This window comes from Anser cygnoides, chromosome 5 (genome assembly GCF_040182565.1).
Source record: "Anser cygnoides isolate HZ-2024a breed goose chromosome 5, Taihu_goose_T2T_genome, whole genome shotgun sequence".
In the NCBI taxonomy this organism is placed as follows: domain Eukaryota; kingdom Metazoa; phylum Chordata; class Aves; order Anseriformes; family Anatidae; genus Anser; species Anser cygnoides.
Genome location: NC_089877.1, coordinates 27,357,531 through 27,378,271, shown reverse-complemented (window position 1 = coordinate 27,378,271; position 20,741 = coordinate 27,357,531). Strand labels below are relative to the sequence as shown.

General features: G+C 40.9%; 2 protein-coding genes across 2 annotated transcripts in view; one reads left to right on the top strand and one right to left on the bottom strand.

The window, feature by feature from the left end:
- Positions 1-534: 534 nt before the first annotated feature.
- CHRM5 (cholinergic receptor muscarinic 5) overlaps positions 535-20,741 on the bottom strand; it is a 51,865-nt gene continuing 31,658 nt past the window's right edge. The window contains exon 2 of the mRNA XM_013174246.3: positions 535-3,545. Coding sequence (XP_013029700.1) covers positions 1,878-3,464 — 1,587 coding nt within the window. The 5' untranslated portion in view covers positions 3,465-3,545 and the 3' untranslated portion in view covers positions 535-1,877. The remainder of the gene's footprint in view (positions 3,546-20,741) is intronic.
- Positions 7,959-20,741, top strand: part of AVEN (apoptosis and caspase activation inhibitor) — a 103,622-nt gene continuing 90,839 nt past the window's right edge. Inside the window, exon 1 of the mRNA XM_048058623.2 lies at positions 7,959-8,410. Coding sequence (XP_047914580.2) covers positions 8,156-8,410 — 255 coding nt within the window. The 5' untranslated portion in view covers positions 7,959-8,155. The remainder of the gene's footprint in view (positions 8,411-20,741) is intronic.

Below are 20,741 nucleotides of genomic sequence, written 5' to 3'. Positions count from 1 at the left end.
CAATCATGTGAATTTAGAGAACATATTTTTACATTACTACACGGCTAATCTTTCACTGACACAATTTTCCCCTCTGGAGATTGGGGATAAAAAATATTAATTACTTGTACTGTGTTTGCTGACATGAAGGAATTATATATCTGTAGGGAAACATGTTGATGGTACAATAATTTAATAAATTATATGAATGATTTCACTGAGCATAATTGTACGTTCAGGATGACTAACACAATCCCTGAAATGTGCAGCTGAGTCACAACACCACTACAATGTCCCATCAACAAGTATAGTAGATAAAATACGAAGATTGGCCCAAACTTATACTCCAGAGCATCTCACCCTGAATTTTGACAGAAAGGCTAAAGCTGCATCTAAACCTTGTGACATGGACTCAGTGAGGTACATGGAGTTCTTTCTCACTTATTCATAAACACTTGTTTACTTTAAGACTTCACTTTCTGTGAATCCTGTCACCATTAACTTTGCTTTCACATGGCCTTATCTGAGGCTTCATGTTTGTTTCCACCACCATAAGCCAGGTTATCGGTTCCATTCCAGTGACTTTGTGTTAAAAGCACCCCTCACTTTTGCACTTATTCAGTCAATGTTGCAGGACTGTCAATCTAACACAGGTATCAGATGGGCACATGAGTGTCTATCGACATCCAAAGCCCTGGCAAACCTCAACTAGTGGACAGGTTCTCAGCTCATTGCTATCAGGCCAGTACACACCAGTCCCAGAAGCTGCAGCCCTAAGAGAGGCTGTCTCCAAGCCCCAGTACTGGCACACGTGGCAGACATGGTTCTGTTATACTGGAAGATATTGACTGGAGAAAACTTATGTTTTCAAACACCTAATGCTGATTAGTATTTATAAAGCTATTTAGAGATGAAAGTGCTATGAAAGTGCAAAGTGTCTTTAATAGATTTACATAAATAATCAAAAAGTACTTTAAAAATCTTTCTTCTTTCAGAAATACCAATTCTGTCACTGTTTTCAATAATTTCATAATACACAGGAGAATGTGTAGGGCTTCAATATACATTTTACTTGTGTTCTGCATTATTCCATCAGTAAGGGAAACTTTGTAGGCAAGGGGGAGTGCAACAGAGATTTCAAAAAGGATATTCTGTATGTCCTACACTGTAAAGTAGATAGACTGTGTCCATCATGATTTATAGTCAGTTCTGATTTGTACTATCGTCACGATCACATATATTTTTAGAATTTCCTTCTGAGGCATTGGGAAATGGAGAAATACAAATTTGGGTATTTGCTAACTATCACCATTTTTTAGATGACATTGACTTGCATGATGGAATGAGATGGGGACAGGATTCTTTATATATAACATACTATCTATTTCCTCCCCTCTGAGCCCTTCCTCTGTCCCCCGAAAACTCATCCTTATGCTGGAAATTTTAGAATTAGTACATGCTCCATTGCTTGCTCTATTGAAAAATAAATAGACAATACACTAGAAAGGAACAAAGGAACTATAAGAAGAAACAGTTCTGTGCTACAGGGAGATTTGCTGGATGACCTGACCTGATGACTCGATAGCAATCACACTCTAATATCTATTTGTTTATAAGATACCTACACTTTCTCAGGCTGAAAGAAAGAACAGAAGACCCCAAACATAATATCTGTAATGCAGATCTACTGCATAATCACAAATACCCTGTGCTGTTTACAGCAGCCACTGAGTTCTTTATCCCAAGCACACTATTTTAATGCACAACATCACTTTTTTGCTGACTGTTTTTTTAAACCCTAGACATATAAAGGAATAGCTTTGACAAGACAGAATTACAGCCCATTTATTAGGCTATGTCAGTATCTATTTTTCCCTTTATCGCTTATATAAGAGCAGTTACGGCAGTCTGGTATTGCCCTGCCAGTATAGTTTCTCTTCCACTTTTTTCTTTTTCCACTGGCAGAAAAGCAGCATCTTAAAAGTTTTCCTGAAAGTTTTGTTACAGAGAGCATAACAAATGGGGTTAACAGTGCTGTTCACATAGCATAGCCAATATCCGAGGTGCCACAGTGTCAGGGGAATGCAGTCAGAGCAGAATGTGGAGATCAAAACCATTATATTGTAGGGAGTCCACGTGATGATAAAAGCCAAAAGAATGGCACTTAAAGTCTGTGCTGCTTTGCGTTCCTTTATAAGAACCATCCTTTTCCTTTTGGTGATTTGGTTATTTATATTTGGATCCATGCTTTTGATGGAAGGATCCTTTGATAGAGCAGCAGAACAAGGAGTTATTTTTACTTTACGGCAACCATTGTTGGCTTCCTGAGTGCCATCAGCCTTAACCACCAAGCGGAATTTATAGGCCACACATTTTTTATTTTTTTGGCCTTTGGCAGGTGATAAAAAATATTTCTGGGTCTCAAAATCATTTTCTTCAGGTTGGTCTTTGACAACAACATCCTTACTCTCCCTTTCATTAAACTCTTCTTCGTTATCTTTAGATGGACTTTTGTAAGTTACTTGGAAAACTGAATCAGTGGCAAGTTTATCCTCTTCTTCTGAAGATGCATAGCTGCTGCAGGTGGTTAACTGGTCAGCCTTAGACCAGTCGTTGCAAGTACTCGCTGCCTGAGATGCTTTCACTGTAGCTGATGTACTTCGACTAGATGAAGACCAGGAAGCTTGACATCTCTCTCTTTTGACTAAATTTTGTTGCTTGCAACTGAAACAAGACTTCAGAAGAGCTTTCTGAGGCTTTATCATCTCAAACTCTGCCACAGATTCAGAACCCTGAAGTTCAGCAAGGTCCTTGGTACGTTTCTCCGTCTCTTTATAGATGCGGCAATACAAAATGGTCATCACTGACACTGGAATATAAAAAGCAGCAATTGCAGTACCAAAGGTGATAATGGGCTCATATAAAAACTGTATCTGGCATTCCTCGGGTGGTACTGTTCGTTCACCAACAAAATACTGCCAGCACAAGATAACAGGTGCCCACAATACGAAGGAAATTAGCCAAGCTAGACCAATCATGATGCCAGCTCTTTTGGGTGTGCGTTTAGCCCTGTATGTTAAAGGCCTTGTGATGGAAAAATATCTGTCAAAGCTGATGACTAGAAGGTTCATTACTGAGGCATTGCTAGCTACATAATCCAGCGCTAGCCACAGATCACATGCCAGACTTCCAAGAGACCAATGGCCTATGAGTATATAAGATGTATAGAGGTTCATAGAAAATATTCCAATGATGAGGTCTGCACAGGCAAGGCTGAGCAAGTAATAATTGTTAACGGTTTTGAGCTGACTGTTAACCTTGAAGGATATCATTACAAGAATGTTTCCCACTATGGTTATTAAGCTTACAATTGCAGTTACAGTGGCAATAGTAATAACTTCCCAGAGGCTATGCCCTTCTAACTGTTTATGGTTGATGGATGAACTGTTTATAACAGTAGAATTGCTGAATAAATTTACTTCCATTCTTGTTCTTGGTCTATTGTCATGAGGATCTTGACTGTTGCATATTGTTTTCTGCACTTGAAAGTATTCTTTTGGAGACAGCTGTAAAGATCAAAGGAAAAAAAAAGTGAAAAAGAAAGCAGCTCATTAAATAGCATAGACTTCCATTAAAGTTACCATGAAACACTTGTAAAGCAGTCTATCAAATTATTTGTGTTTTCTTTCTGCACTGTGATTGTTTCTACAGTTGTGAACATAGGTAAAACACACAAATGTATATTCGAGGACAATGTACTCTAGCACCTTATGACATTTCTAAATATGATCAAAACAATTATTGTTTCATAAGATGTTCGATCATGCCAGCTCTTACGTTTAGAATACCTTAGGAGACACTCTACATATTCTTAGAGACAGACATTTAAAGCTTTGCAGTGTAGTGAGACAGTGAGTGACAGTGTTGTTCCTTACAGTACTTTGTAGAAGACACGTCAAGATTTCAGAAATTGTCTTTGGAAAAATTAGGGAAGTCATTGTTTTGAAACCATCAACAGAAAGGTAAAAAGAGGGAACTGAGGATGCATGGGGAGAAAGGAACCATGCTGGCATAGCGGCATTGGGAAACAATCAGGTGTTAGAAGTGCTTGGGGCAATGGATGGGGAATTTTTGAGTTAAGCAAGTTGGCAAGGCCAAAAATATGTTTTTGGAAAAATAAGTGAGGCAGAAAGGACTTTTCTTAATTGGAAGATCTTGGGACAGAGGAGACTGGTGAGGTGTGGAAGTGCAGTTTGGGTAGACAGGTGAGTGAATGATAGGGTTGAGGGTAGAAAGGAGTAAACTGAAGAGGAATCATCAATGGATGACCACAGTGACAAACAATGCAACAAAAAAAATTTAATGCTGTAGATTGCATATGCAGCAGAAAGAGGAAACGGAACCACTGTCACTCTATTAATGAATACATCTCTGATGTCCATACAGTCTCCCTAATATGGTGTAATTCTTCACTGCTTTTTTCTCGTTCCTGTAAATGCATGCCTGAATTAGGCAATTTGGTTCTTTCACAGACCTCTGAAGTTTTTTAAGTCATTCCATCATATCAGATGATGATAATCACTTGTTTGATGCTTAATCTTGTTAGGCCGTATAATTTAGGAATAATCATATAGTTGTTAGATTTTGAAGTCAGAAACGGAAGATAAAATATTAGTAGTTTGTTTACTGGGCATCTAGGCAGTAAAAATCAGGTAAGATCCCCTTTTTTCACAGCAGGTATAGGTTCAGCTAAAACTATCACATAGATCACTTATTAAAGTCCAACTCTAAGTCTTCAGGATTCTCTCTGTACAAGATCTCTATTTTGTGGTTCTTTCTATTCATCCATACCCCTACTCTGTTTTTTCATCTTTCATCCTAACTCTCAAAACATCGTTTTATTCAGTCTTGGCAAGTGTCTTGCATTAACTGCAAGCTTTCACAGCCTGTCCTTTTCCCACTTGTCATCATGTATTTTTATACCAAGTAGTTGGCTGCTGAATATATCAATATCAGCTGAATATATCAATATTTTATAGCCACTTGTTGAAGTTTCAGAAAAGCATCTAATTTTCTTTCATTGTCCTTTTATTTTATTTTATTTTATTTTATTTTATTTTATTTTATTTTATTTTATTTTTTTTATTTTATTTTATTATTTTATTTTATCTTATTTTATTTTATTTTATATTTTCCGCTTCATTCACTTTTGTTATTCAGTATCTCCTAAGTATCCACAAATGTATACCATATTTCTTCCTCAAACACTCCATAATGATTATCTCTTTTTGCGATGAAATTCAATACTGGTAAGCTGGCTGGTATACTGGTACCACTGGCTATCATACTAATCAAAATGGTGCTCCTCCATCTGTATCTGTCTCTTTGTCATCTCCTGTCTTATATTTAGATGTTCATACAAGTGTATTCTGTTTATGCACGATGCATGTCGAAGACTCGCTCAATGGGATTCTAGTTCATGTGTAGGCCTTGCAGCCTAGCAATAATCATAATATATGCATGTTGACCATCTGTATGCTTGGCTCCTGTGGCCTCAAGAGCCAGTCTAGCAGCCAAGAATAGCTGAAGTGCCACTGCAGTCCTAACGAGCCCCAAGTGAGGAAAGAATTTTCATCCTGGTTCTGTAATCGACAGATGTCTACTAGAAAAAAGGAGAGGGAGGCCCTCACTTCTCACCTTCTTCATAACAGCTCATACCAATGAAGGAGCTGACCTTGGACTCAGCCAGCTAAGCTTGAACTTAAGTCACCAGAGCTCCTAGAAGGGGGATGTGCTCCATGCCCCAACAGGTAACATAACTGAAACGCTACCGGTGCTCTACCAGGCTTTTTGTGCAAGTTGCAAGACTTCACGAAAGGCTTGAGACAGTCTTAAAAAAACGTGAGCGATGAATGTCAAACAGGCACATGGATGAACCTCTAATTGGCTGCCTTCTACATTTGCCTAACACCTGGGGTTGAGCAGTCGGTTAGTATGATTATAGGAGATTGTTTGAACTTCTGCCTCCACCCCCCCCCCCTTTTTTTTTTCCCTAATGATGCCATCTTTCTCAAAATAATAGAGAATAGAAATTGTGATGCTTTGTCTTTTGTCATAGGTAGCAAGGATGCTCCCTTCTTAGGTTTCTTGCCCTGTCTAAAACTAGGAATTAGGAGGAAAGACTGCTGAAGCTATCCCATATGGACTGCAGACCACAGAGCAAAAGGAGTAGAAATTGGTGTTGCCCCAACACGATTGTTCTTGGTTTGAAATGACTTTTGGTAAGGGCAACAGATAATATGGTATAGAAATTGTAATTCATGTATAAATGGAAGTCAGAGGTGTATTGTGAAGGTTAAGTGCATCACAAAGGGAGCCCAAAATAAAACATTTGGGGGAGATGCTAACAACTCATCTCAGTGGTTCTCATTTACAGTGGTTCTCTCTTGTATTATGTGAAACTTTTTTTTTTTTGAAGGCTTTTTACATTCCTTCCCTACTTATTTTCTTTCTACGTGCCACTCTTACTGCAACAGGGTGCAAGTAATACAAACCTTCATGTTCACCTACTATTTCTTTCAGATACATTTTGCTTTCTCTGGTGTTGTTCTTCATGCTTGGTATGAGCTCTCTACAATCAATGACAAAAACTTAGTCATTATCACCAGGTAAAACACTCATTATCATCATGTTCCCTCCCTAATGGATTGTTTTACTATGATGCCTATAAAAATTGACAGAAGCTAAGCTGCTAGCATGAAAAGATCTCTTCTTGGCATTTTGACCACTCTCATCATCTCCTCATGCCGCATCATCTTTTGTCTCGTACTTCCGTGCTAATACTTTGTGGTGTTACCTTTTGTTCTCTATTTGTGTATCACTCAAGGCAATAGTGTCTGTGAGTGGGACTTATGTGTGCTATGGTAACATAATTTATGTTAATTGTCTATCACAATAGATGATAATAATAGGGAGATCAAAATTAATTTACAAACTCTACATGCACATGTACAATATCATGACTTTGCTATCTGTCTCATAATTATTGATGCATGAACCTCACACTTATGAGTTGTAATGATATTTGCTATTTGTTGCCAAATATTACGGATATTTTTTTTCATACTAGCTGTAAGTACTAATTACTGTGAGTTGTTAAATTTGTGCATATAGTCAGCTTACAGTTATCTGCAGGCAGATTGTTCATGTCACAGATAAATTGTGCCACAGATGCAAGCACAGCTTGGGTTCGATAGGGTTTATTAGCTCTAGCTCAGCGCTAGGTCTGCCAGGCCTGTGCTGGCTGCACATGGAATCATTTGGATGTCTGTGCAACGTGCTTGCTAGTGCAGCTCCCCATTACTTGATTTATTTGCTTGCGTGTGGCACCGGAGCCATGCTAATTTTACTGGATTGCTGAGCATTGTGCCCCAGAAGCAGCCCTTACCATGGGCAGTGGCAGAGCAGAGACACTAGAGCCCATGATTTCACAGTGTGGGAGTTCTGGCAGCATTTTTGCTGTAAGGATTACCGGGTTTAAAAACTCTGCAAAAACAGATTGATATTTTAATGTGTACTGTCAAGTGACAGCATGTGCAGTAAAACCAGTGGAGCAAGCGTGATGGAGGGGAACTGAGGAACCGCCCTGGGCCCAAGATGGGCGCTGTAGCTCAGACACAGCCGTACAAACTAGCCTAGCGGTAAGGGACAAAGCTGTTCCCCTGTCCATCGTCTGTGTCCTCCACACTTTGGGAGTGTGCAGGATCACTTTCCAGGCTTTCTGTCACACAGGCTTGCATACAACCAGCTGTCAGCCTGGGCTGGGTTACTTTTTTTGCCTCACGTAATACAGAACACTAACTTTACTCGGCTTTCACCAAGGTGTCTATTTTCTGAACACGGAATACATTGTTGTTTGCCTTAAGCATGTGTGGAAAACTTGAGATTTGCGACGGGCCTGCAGGCCGGGCGGAGGTAACCGGGCCTCGGCGGCGCGGAGCCCGCGCGGCCCCACGCGAGCCGTCCCTGCTGCCGGTGCCGCCGCCCCGCGGCGCCGCCATTTCCCTCTGCCGGCCTCCGCCACCGGCCTCTTTCCGGGAGTAGGCGGGGACCGGCGCGGCACAGGCCGGCCCGGCCACAGGCGGTGCGCTGCGGAGCGCTGCGGCACGGCCCGGCCATGCAGCCGGAGCGGGGCGGCAGCCGGCCCCGCAGGGAAGGCGGGCGACACGGTCGGAGGCGGCCGGGCGGCGCGGAGCGGGCGGCCGAGCCGGCGGCTGAAAGCAGCGGCGGAGACGGCCACGGCCGAGGAGGAGCCGGGGGCCGGGGAAGAGGCGGCGCTCACGGGCACCGAGGAGGCGGGGGCCGGGGCAGGCGAGAGCCCCGGGGCCGCGGGGCAGCACCGCCGCCTGCCGCCCACCACCACTACCGGCGGGTAAGGAGGAGGAGGAGGAGGAAGAGCAGAGCCCGCCCTCCGCGGCACGGGAGGGGGGGGAGGCGGGGCCGCTGCCTCCCCTCGGTGGGGCCGGGCGGGCTCCGCGGCCTCTCGCCGCCCCGTGGCGTGGCTGAAACGTGTGTGCTGGGGAGGGAACCGGGATGGGGCTTCGGGCCAAACCCGCTTGTACAGTGAAGCACGAGCCTCGTTTGGGAAATGCAGCGCTGTTTGCAAATAGAGATGATGAACTGATGAGCGTTTTTGACGCAGTTGATTACAAGTTGAAATGAGCGCGTGTCTTGTCCAGCCAGTGGTACTGGCAATGAAAACACGGGGACGTGCTCAGCCTGCAGAGTGGGTATCTGATTCACCCGAACACGTCGTCACTGATCCCACTTGAAGCCTATGCTTTGGCTAAATAGAAAGTATTTTAACAGGTTAAAGGTAACACAAACGTGCCTGCCTGTACCACAACTACACTGTCAGTTTGCTCTGGAGATGTTAAAATGCTCTATGCAACCCACCGTAGTACAAGATCAACACTATACCTTTAAAAAATAATTTATAATAGAATATTCTAATTTGGGGATAAGTGCTTTGACAGTATGACATTCAGATTGTCTTGTTTTCTTTAGCATTGGTCAAACAAGAAATCATGATTGGCCCTGGAATGGCAAAAAGATTGCAATCCCAACCTAATGCTGATTGGTGTTGGCAGCACTGGGAGTCCTAATGTAGACAGGCCAGCTGCTACCCCATTTTCAGGATCAGGTTGATTAGATTCACTGTGACTTTTATGATGCTGTGGCTTCAGTTGGACCCAGCCAATGTTTTATCTGTATTAGAACACCCATGGTTGCTGATGGGTTTCAAAAATTGCAAAATATTTGGCCTCTTGTCACTGCAGTCAGATACATTTTAGCACTCATTTTAAGGAGAAAAATGCAGCTGGATTGGTACTGTTACCTAGAGCACTAGTTGGCAATTTCAGTTGTTCGCAATACAGATTTCTGATTTCATACTGATGTGTGCAGACAGGTTTGGATTCCGGATATGAAACAGTAGTGCTCCCTCATGAGCCACAGAGGCATAGGGTAGAAGTTTAGTACCGGTATTAGCTGAAAAAAGCATCCCGAGTTGATTTTGAGTTGTTGGTCTAAGTTAAAACACATCTATATCTATGTTCTCTCCAGTAGTGCTGTAATTGTCCCAGCATGACACGTTTAATAATTTAAAAGATTTACTCAGTAAGGGAATCAAACATAATATATATGCTTTTTCATCTGGATTATTGTTTGAAGTATTTTAGGAAGCAGTTCAAAGATTTTTTTGGGGGGCAATTTACAATACGTTTTGCCTGATCGCTGTGTTACTGACTTTGGTATACTCTTCATTTTAGCCTAGCGCAGTGACTTCATTTGTTTGCATGGGCTGCGCGTTTAAAAGTGAAGCAAGATCTAAGGGTTTCCCAGAGCTCCACTAATCAACATTTAAGCATCATGCTTTTCCTTCGCTGGAGTCTTTTGGCATTAAGCACCATATGCTTTTGTAGCACACCTGTCACAGACCTTGCATTTACTGACGTGCTCCCAGTGATCTAGCCATAGTGTCGACAGCTGTGGCAACCTGCAGCTGGTGATGCCTAGTGTTAGTCTGAGCCAGCCTGAATGTTTACCCCTTACAAAACGGAGGTCCTTCTTGCTCTCTATTTTTCCATCTGTGCGGTAACGTGAGATCTCTTGTAGTATTTTTGATATAAGCTAGGCCTTGTTTCTGAATGGATACAGCCCTTAACTGGCAGGAAATTGCCCCGTTTTATTTCTCGCTCTGTTCAGCGAGGTTGCTTGTTTTAGACAAGTGCACCAGCTCAGCGAGAGGGAGCCTGACCCAGAGTAAGCGATATGTGTGAGAGGGAACCCTGCTGGTTTTCAGCTGCAGGGGGTCTGAGCTTTTCAAGTGGTGATGTGTAAACTTCACACCTGGAGAGCCAGGTAATAATACTTGTAGTGTGAGTGGTTTATCCCGTCACTTTTCTGACTGTGTGCTGGGAACCCAGAGCCTTCTATGAAAAATCTTTGTTTGTTTTTCTTTTTTTTTTCAAATGGGCCTTGAAATTTCCTGGAGTAGGGAGGTGGAGGACACTGAAATTTTGTAATATGTAGGGTTTTGTAGGGCAATTTCAGCCCTTTTGCTTTCCAGGGTAAAATTTGTGAAAGATTATGCTGCATTTCCCCAGTGTTGGTGTTGGTTTGGCATTTCGGAGGAATTTTCTTACTAGATTAGGATTCTTCTAGCATTGTATAATCAGAATTGAGATAATCTGGTATTATATCCTGAAAAAATATCATTTAGAATCATAATTAAAAGTTATTAAAATATAAATTTTAATTTATTTCTACCTTATTTGTTTATAAAACTATTGCTGCTAAGCTAGATATTGAAGTACTTTGTGATTACTGGACCTTTAGTTGTTGTCTGAGATTATTTTTTTTTAATATCTTCAATTATGAAAAGCTTTAAAACAAAATCTACATCAAATTGCATTAAAATAACTGGATTTGGATTTGTTGAGCCTGCTATAGACAGAGCAGTAAAATGCAAGTAAAAGTATAGGTGAATGGGTTTAGGAAAGCATCATAAGAGTGTCAGTAACACCAAACTTCATTAAAAAACTTGGAAGTACCTACCAATTTTTAGGGTGAGCTAGAAATTGGCGTGAAATTGCATAATGTTTTGGCAGTAATATTCCTTAGTAATTTGCATTCATTTGAAACCAATATTCGTCTTCAAAATTTGTCTTTTTGATGTTTTAATTTAGTGGATCCTGAGCCTGTTTTTGAAGCTACGGGAGGTTGTTATTTTTTGACCTGTACAACAGGGATAAGAAAGCACAGTGGTGGTGTCATGTTAGCATCTCAGGTTTCTGTGGGCCAGTGAATGCTGGACACCACTTTATATGTTTGTACACTATTGTAAGCATGCTGTAATTCTTTTTATTTTAGTAATAGCTGTGCTGCTTTCAAATCCTGCCAAGACCCAGTACTTGCTGAGTCACTTCTCTCCCTCTCTGCTGGATGATAATGTAGAAGGAGATCAGGTTGCTATTTGTTTATAAATAACAGACTTACTCCTGTGATGGGTTTAGATGTGGATCAAAATCTTAAAAACTTTCATGATTACTACCAGCTATTAAGGAAATAGCTTTCTGAGGAACTCCACAGCGCTGTTGTTTAAGCAAGATTCTGCTTCTCATGGAAGTGTGGAATTGGCTTAGGAACTGGGAGGAAAAGTGCTCATTTCTTATGAAAAAGAAAAAGCATCTTGCACTTGTTCAGCCTTATAACTAGCATGCACATTGATTTAACTGGCTTGAATGCTGAAGATTTTGCATCCTTGTTTCAAAAATAGTATTAATCTGAAGTCTGATTATGACCAGCTGGTTTACCAAATGGCAGATTTCTTTGCAGATCTGTCAGCTTGAATAATTTTATGTTGCTTCTGTCTGTTTTAACTTATCTAATCTATGTTAAATAAATAGAACACATTTGCAATTATTCATTTTTAGTAATGTGAAATTATAATGCTCAAAGTAAAAGATCCAGTTGAAATTGGCCCAGTGTTATCTCCTTTTATCCTAACTCCTCTACTTTGCTTATAATTCATACCTGATTTTGTGGACTGTTATTTGTACTGATTTGTACTATTATGCACTGTTATAGTACTTTATGTACTACTTTGAATAGCTCTCTATAAAATATAGGTTATTTGAAAAAAAAAAAAAGCAAAATTTGTGGGCATGATACTGGGCTTTATTTTGATGGTCCTTGACCACGTCCTTCTGGTTGGTTTAAGATATTCTTCTAACTTTCTTTCAATTATCACAAATTATACACTGTGTGTGCATGTGATGCATGCTACTACTGAAGTGCAGTTGGAATGGGCAGGTCCATTTTGATGTTCCTTTTCTGACTTTGGGTGTCAGTTGCAAGTGGAAGTAGAATAGATCGATTTTAGTGCGTTCCTTCTTACCTTGTGCATTCACTCTTTAACAGTTTCAAGATGACATCATCAAATTTATTTAATTTTTATTATCTAAAACTAATGTTATCAATATCAGATATATTTTTCCCCATTAGTACGTGCTGAAACTTTACAGTCTAAGCAACTGCAAGAAGCAATCTGTTCATAGGCAGCTACATAGTAACAAAAGCTTGGATTTTTCAAATACATACACATTTGGTTTCCTGTAGAGCACTGCAACACATCCTGTGCATGTAGGAGAAGAAATAGATACCTGGAACAACACATCTTTTGATGCTTTATGTTAATGTTCTACAACGCAACTAGGAAAAAACTTATTTAGATCAATGTATGTCAATTTGTGAGCTGTACTTAATTACTAATGAGGTGCGAAGAGCTTCCCTTCGCAGGAGTTTCTCTACTGTGCTGAGGCGTGAAGAGCCACTGACTGCCTGACTGAAGTGTGGCTTGCTTTATCTGGAGTGTATTGATTTAGATTAAGCCTCTTGATGACTGTGTGAACAAGTGGTTGGGAACTTCTTCACGGTTCAAGTGTCAAATTGGTGTTTGTTAAATGGGATTCTGCAAGGCTTCATTCCGTGTCCGCGTGCATTCAGTATTTCTGTTAATAATTCTGGTGAAGGAGTGAAATAGCTCTACAGTGTGAAGGCAGTGCTAAGAAAGGGAAGGCAGAAGGGTGGAGCACAGAGCTGGCGTTCAGCACAGCCTCAAGAAATGAGAGAAAGAGACTGCAGGAAGGTGTAGCTCAAGGTCACATTTTACACAACTATATTTAAGTAGGAAAAATCTGCAGGAGGATGCGCTTGGTTTTGCTGCAATTCTATAGAAAGCAACTGGCAGCTTAATAGATGAGCAGGTATTGAACTCTAGGCCGGTTCTCTTCAATTTTCCTGTCAGTGGTCTGGAATTTGCTGGCCGAACTACCCAGGGAGGTGCTTTTGACAGCGGGGGAAAAACAAGAGGCCTTGCGCAGGGATCTAGGTACATTGAAGCATGGGGCAATCATAAATGGTGTGAAATTCAACGAGGGTAAACGCTGTTTAGATGTGTTTTGGTTCAGGTGTTTAGAACCTGGGGCGGGGTAATGCCGGGTGCAGGTACGGGCCGGCAGACGAGCAGCAGGAGAGCAGCCCTGCAGAAAGGGATCCGGGCCTGTGGGTTGCGGCAGGGTGAGAGGCCGAGGACACTGGGTTGGCCTAGGCTGGAGAGGAGCAGGCTGAGGGGCGAGCTCAGTGCTCTTGACAGATCCCCAAGGAGGGGAAATGGAGGGCAAGGTGCCCATCTCTCCTCACTGGTAGCCAATGACAGGATCAGAGGGAAGGGCACAGAGCTGTGCCAGGGCAGGTTCAGGCTGGGCGGCAGGAAAAATGCCTTCACCGTGCGGGTGGTCACACTCTGTGACAGGCTTCCTGGAGTGGTGGTTGGTGCCCCTGCCTGTTGGCCTTCAGGAGGCATCTGGACAATGCCCTCAACAATGCGCTTTAACTTCTGGGCAGCCTTGAAGCGGTTGGGCAGTTGGACTGGAGAATAATTTGTAGGTCACTTCTAACTGAAATAAACATTTCTATTTCTGTTCCTATTCTTTATGACCAAAGAGGAAAGTTGAGAGGATCTATTTTTTTTTTCAGTTTGGAAAAGAGGATATTTTGGGGGAAGCGTGAATAGGAGTACTCCATTAAGTAGAAAGGTTGCTGCAAACCGATCAGAAATAAAATGTTTTAGGTAGGACAAGAAGAAAGATGTATTCATAAGGAGGTTTAAGTAGGGCATTGGGAATAAAAATTGTGACTGAAGGGGTAGATAGACTGTGTAATGTGTTATGTAGAAAGTATATGGAGATCAGTATAGAAAAATATTGTCAGAGGTTTTAAGAATATGGTGAAAGCTGCTGAGCCTGCTCAGCTCCTGTGTAACTGCTTGTCACAGTTTTTTTTTTTTTTTTTTTTTCCGGGCTGTCTGCATTGGAAAAAGGGAAACGCTTTTTGTCCAGCCAAAGTTAGTTTATTCTTCTCAGTTGTCAGCCAGTAGAGAAACCTCCTTTTCACAGAGCCAGGGAACGCACTGTTCTGTGATAATCCCTGATTGTTTAGCATGGAAATGTTTAATGAGATTTATTGTTATTTTTTCATTGTATTTGCCAACTTCCCTTCTGATTTAACTTGAAACACTTATACTGAAAAAGTCCTGTTGCATAGGTGAACGTGCAGCATCAGTACTACGTAACAGCTTCATGTCTGACATGATTTTTTTGGTAATTTAATTATAATAAGCTCTTTATATATATATATATATATTTCTGAAGGCTGTGCCTTTCTGTTTTCCTGCCTCACCTATTTGGAAGTTTTTGTTCCACTTTTCTTCGTTCAGTCTCTGAGATAGTAATTGGATAACTTTGAAACAGACGATCCTGAACTTTTGTTAGCTTAAACAAATAACTTTATAAGCTTCATATTTTGTTAGGTGTACAAAAGACAATTTTGAATCCTGCCATTACTTAGATTTAATTATCACGTACGATGTAGTGGGTGTTATTCAGAGGAAAGGCAAAAGGTAATGGCTCGAGTGTTGGAGAAGCTCTCCCAAGTGCTCATCATCCTATTTAGCTGCAGTTTCAGCCCTGAGGGAAAAACTAAGCCAGCTCACCTAAGGGTCTATGTGGTCCACCTCGTGCCGTGGCAGCTGATGAAGCAGTGCTAGCGGCGACCAGCAGGAAGGGTGGGTGGCTGCCCGACCCCGAGGGTCGAGGAGCTGCTGCTCAAACAGCTGTGGGGGTCCTCGCTCCTCAGGGAGGTGTGTTTTGAATGCATGGTGGGGTGAGCGAAAACCACATGTGCGTATGAGCCAGTGGAACTTCTCGCCACTGGGCGTTTGCTCTAAGGAGAGCTCCAAGAGAAGTTGTTTGTGCAAAGGGAACACGTGTGGACTCCGAGCTAAACACGTTGCTTGTGTCGTGTTGCTCTGTTTGTGTCAGTGGTCCTGGAGAACATTGTGAGGGGATTGGTGTGGGTACATGAAATGGGAGATCAGAGGTAGTTGTGATGAAAGAAGCAACAAATTTCTAGAAGTGATGAAATCTAATTGAAAACTCATTCTGCAGTGCTGTAACTCAACTAAGTAACAGTTTTATGGTCACAAAGGCAATTCTGAAAGAGCTCCTGCTTTCCCATGAATGTAACTGGGTAGTTTTGGGAGCCCTGCTGGAGGTTTGCAGCCAGCCTGATGGTGCTGCATGGCCTTATGTAGCCATCAGAAGGCTTCACTGTATTTTAAAGAAACATGAAAATCACAGATGATTGATTCAGTGGTGGTTTGGAGCCTTGTAGCAAGCACAAAGGAATATTTCTTACTGGCTTGCATAATCAAAGGATTTTAGGCCTGTGTAATTCTATGGTAAGGCATGGAAAGAAGTCTTTTCTACAGTTCCCTTTCATGTGAGCCATTCCTCTGTATTTTAACATGCATGTGGTGTTTCATGATTATCACTATTATTTTTTTAAAATAATGCTTTAACTCTTCAGCAGGTAGACTGACTAATGCATCCTGCTAGTAAGACCAGTGAATCTGCTGGAGTGTGTGAGAACCTCGCCTCAAGGCTCTGCTTCTATTCTTGCTTCGCTTTTCCCAGAGGATAACTGTACAGACTTTCTCTTTAACTCTGAAATAGCCAGGGTCTTTGACGTGTAGAGAGCAGAGTGATGATTCTGGGCCATGGCATTTCCTAGGCTACTACTCTGTCATTGGTATACTTTGATGGCTTGAGTTTTTTCCAGTTGCCTGACAAACTAAGCCGTTGTTCTTCTGTATTCTCTTTTGGGCTCTATTACTCAGGTTTTGCTGCTTTGCTTACTTCACTGACTTATGTTCCTGTTAATTTTTAGCAGTAGGCGTCATGCCCGTGGAAGCAACAGAAGCTTAAATGATACCGTACTCATTATTTCTTTTCCTTCCACTTCAGCCTTCAGTTAGCAAGGGTGTTAGAAGATTATTGTCCCAGAGTGCAATTTATTTGTGGAGGTAAAATTCAGAACCAAATTGTGCTAATGAGAGGTTTGTTCCTTCAGTGTTTTTGGCTTGGCTCATAGTATTTTATTGTTGCTAACTGGGTGCATATTCATTACTGAGTTACTGTCAAGAATGAGTATGTGTCTGTATATATATATATATTTGTACAAATTTGTCTGGGATACACCCGATACTAATGGACTCAGAGTGGTTTCTCTTGTGGTGGGACCCAAGCTGAAGTTGTCCGCCTGTTGTTTGGGCAGTTGAGCACTGACCAGAGCCCACCACTTGCAAACTGCATATGAAGTTCTGCAGTTACTGGGCTGTAGATATGCAAAGTGCACCTAGGTCTGGCAAACAGTGCAAACTGTGTTGTAAGTAGAGACGTGATGCGCACATAAAGTCCTGGAATTGTGGATCACGAGTATAGCCCAGTCCTCGCCCTTCTTGGTAATTTGGATGTGTGCATGTTTTCAGCAAGTTCTAAATGATTCTTGGAGCTTGTTAACAATGGAGTTGCCTGAAGGGTCAGGGCGATGCTGTACGCTAGCTCTTACTTTTTAGAATTATACTCTATAGACCAATGGCAGAATAAAATGGTGTTTTAACATCTTGTTTTTCTGGCGTTAGGGCACTGGGGACCTTGGACAGTGGTTCTTCACTACTTTGTCTCTTGATGCATGTTGGATTTAGAGAAGCTAAAGGTTATAGTCATGTGACAAATTTGGTTGAATTACCCACAAGACATCTGAAAAATTAAGGTGAAATATATATATATACACATATATAATTTTTGCTGTTTAAGTCAGTAAGACAGCTTCTAGAATCTTGCAGTGTGAGCGTTGAAGAACAGTAACACTTTTTAGGCAGAAACTTCAAAACCAAACCTTTCCTGTGAGCTTCATGATTTTTTTTTCTTTTAAATGGCACATCATTCCTGTTATGTTAAATAGAAGTTTCAGAAAAGAATGTGTCCCTGCCATAGCTGATTCTATCTTTAGCTAACCCAAAGTGATGAGTTCTAGTATACAACATTTATGAAGCAGTCTTTAGGATTTCATCAATCTCTTAAAAATTCTTATCCAGTACAGTAAAGAATAAAAGCTTTTTTCTTCATGCTACCTGTTCTCTCCATTGCCCTTTCTGCTAATTAAGGTTCTCTTTAGCTTTGGTAGGTCTCTCTAAAGGTCACCAATAGTGCAAACTAGTGAAGAGGATTACTCTTTGCCGTTTTTTTTCTCTTTTCATGAAAAAAACCTCTCTGGAGGTTCTTACTTCTTTAGTCTAAATAAGAAAAAATGTTAGCTTTTTCCTTTTCAGTTGGCAACTGTTGAAAAAACAGTTAATAATATAAACTTGTATTTGTACTGGAGGAGATGTGATGGCTAGGTAAGGAAGTAAATTGTTTCTGTTAATGAGAGACAGTGCATAAAGGTCACTGGAGACTCACTACAAAGGCCCAAATAGGTAAATATGCTAATATGAGAAGATTGTGAACATAAAAACATGTGTATGACCTCACCCACCAACTAGTGCTTCTGAAAAAAAAATTCTTTTTTTTAACTTACTCTTTCATGTATGCCACTAAATAGTGGAATGGATTTAATATTTGGCAACGCCAAATATTAATGAATATTAATTAATATTAATATTATCTCTTATTAATACTGACAAAAAATCATAAGGTGCAATGCAAAAATATTAAATATCATTTTTCTGGTCTTTACATTTCATTATACTAGTCTGGAACAAAACCACATAAAAGCAGAAGGATCTGCAAATTCCGATACTGATTTGTTTAAGCTGTGTGCCAAGAATGGCAATGAAGTGACTTTTACAAATGCTTGTTTTCTGTTGAATAATTGGAAGGGGAAAAAATCTTATCTAAATAACGTGCAACACTGAAGGAGGAAGTATAATGAAAAGTGGTGTAATTATTTTCAGTGAGACAGCAAAGCGTATTGATGCACTTATCAATAATAATTGTTTATTTTCTTGCCTTATTGCATCCTTTGTTAGCCCCTGTAAAATGCTGTTTGGGCAGAAAAAAATCTCTCTTAATGAAGTAATGCACTATTTTCGTCTCTTCCTCAAAATGTATGGCAAAATCATCCTTGTAGCTGCCAGTTTACATTAGTAACAGCTTGTTCACAAGATTACAGAACCATTACCACTGATGCTTTTTGCTAAAATGGCAGTCAGTGGACACGTAGAGTCTGTTTTAGATGCAGAGAGAGCGTGATGAAAAGGTTTGAATCTGCAATCAGTAATGAAATGAAGGATTTGGAGAATGTGGAGAAGAAGAAAAAGTTCAAGTCGCAGTCTGCTTTCTGCTCAGTTTCAAATACAAAGCAATCGAGTTTTTTAATTTCTCAGATAAGCGACCTACCACCGGACTTTAAATACTTTGAAATGAATTTCCCTCAAGTCCTTCTTTTCAGTCTTTTTGTAATTTATGCAGAAACTTAATGCTGTCATAAAGATAGAGCAGGAATGAAAGAAAGAATTGATGCAAAGTGATTTTTCCTTCTGTGTTGTGTGTATGCGCGTGGTGTTTGGGCGCGTGCCTGCTGGGTATGCTACAGGTCATTTTCTCTTGCTGGGAGCCTTCGGTTGCTGTACAAAGCAGGTCTGAGAAATCAGGTTAGGTCACCCCTTGCAGGGGATGTCAAGCCACTGAATTCTCATGAGATGTGGGAGGTGCAACTTGAAATGCATTTGTGCACATAAGTGAATTGACTTTATTTCCGCTTTCTGGGTAAAATGCTGTAGTTCTGCAGTAGCTGAATGAATGTGGATTGTATTTATGGACAAAATACCTTCGGGATGCTTTGTTTTGGTACTTCCCACTGGTCCTCATCACTATTTATTGTCAGGTCATCATGGCAAACTGAACTATTTTCTAATGAGTATGTATGTGATCTGCAGAAAAAGATTTCCTATTTGTTTTTTAAAAAAAAAAGTACAGCGGTGATGTAGTGTTTTTGATAAACCCTTGTTTTTCTGTTGCCTGCAGTGGGTGACTGCTCTGAGACCAAGTGCATGTCACACATTGGTGGTGTAAAATTCTGTTTCTGACAGAGTCAGGACAGTGTGGTGTGTCTTCAGTGTTTTTTAATTGGTGTTACGTTGATATTTGGTTATATAGGCAGAACCCTAACCATACTTATTGTTAATTCTGAAGTTCTAGTACAGCAGTTGGAGGATATAGTGCTTTGGGAGCTGTGCTACTAACCAGGCTGTCTCTGAGCTACTGAAGAGCTTAAAATGGGGTATTATGGTCTGTTGCTGCCTTTTGATTTGGAGGAGCATCACAGGAACGCATGCCCAGGCATACAGCTGTATGTTGAATTACACTGCCTGTGGATTCAGCGCGAGCCTCTCTGGTGGCAGTACCACAAACAGGGCGGTTGGCAGTGACTTGCTGTGTTACGGGACAGCAGGCTGCGTGGTGCCCGAGGGAGCTCCAGCAGTTTAGTTCCTCCTTTCGCCGAGTTTGTGCTGGGAGTTCAGTGCCCAGACTTGCACAAGGAGAGCTGGTAACGGGGGGAGTTGGTGGCTGCTTTTCTGCACAGTTTGGCTGTGCTGCCACTGAAATCCTGCCTAGGTTATGAGGCAGGGATTGCAACCTTTAGAAGTCTGGAGGTGTATCCTTGGTGAATTACTTTTTTGCTCGTTTCCACTTTTCTTGCATCCCTATGTTCACTACGAGAATGGAAAAGGAGGAAAACTGGGCTTTGGTGACTAGCCCATACATTTCTCCCATCATAGAAAACAAAAGGGAAAAAAGAAGGTTTAGGTGTCTGTTCATCAAGTAGGTGGTTAGTACTGTCTGCATTTTTTTCTGTTTTTAATGGTCTAAAGAAATAAATTCATTTTAGTCTCAGGATTGGTCCATCAGACCATTCAATTGGTCTCAGAAATGCTGTTTAAAACCCTGGGAGCTGAGAATAGTATCTTTTTTAAAGTACCATTGCCATAACATGTATTTTGTCTAGTGTGACTCAATTCTTTTTTTAATCAGTGTTATTCAATGCATACGTCCTGCTTGTTTGTTCAGTGACTTTTTTTTTCATTCAGCTATATAGATATGCATTTCATTTGCATGTTAGGCAATCTGCTTTTTATCTTTAGCATCTTTTATATAATTTATTGTTCACTTATTTGCTATGTGGCTGTGTATTAGTCCTAAAAATTATTTGGTTTTGATACCCTTTTCTGGAAATATCCCCCAGAGAGGATATTTGTAACTGTAGAACTACTGCTTTGTTGCCACAGGTAGAAATGT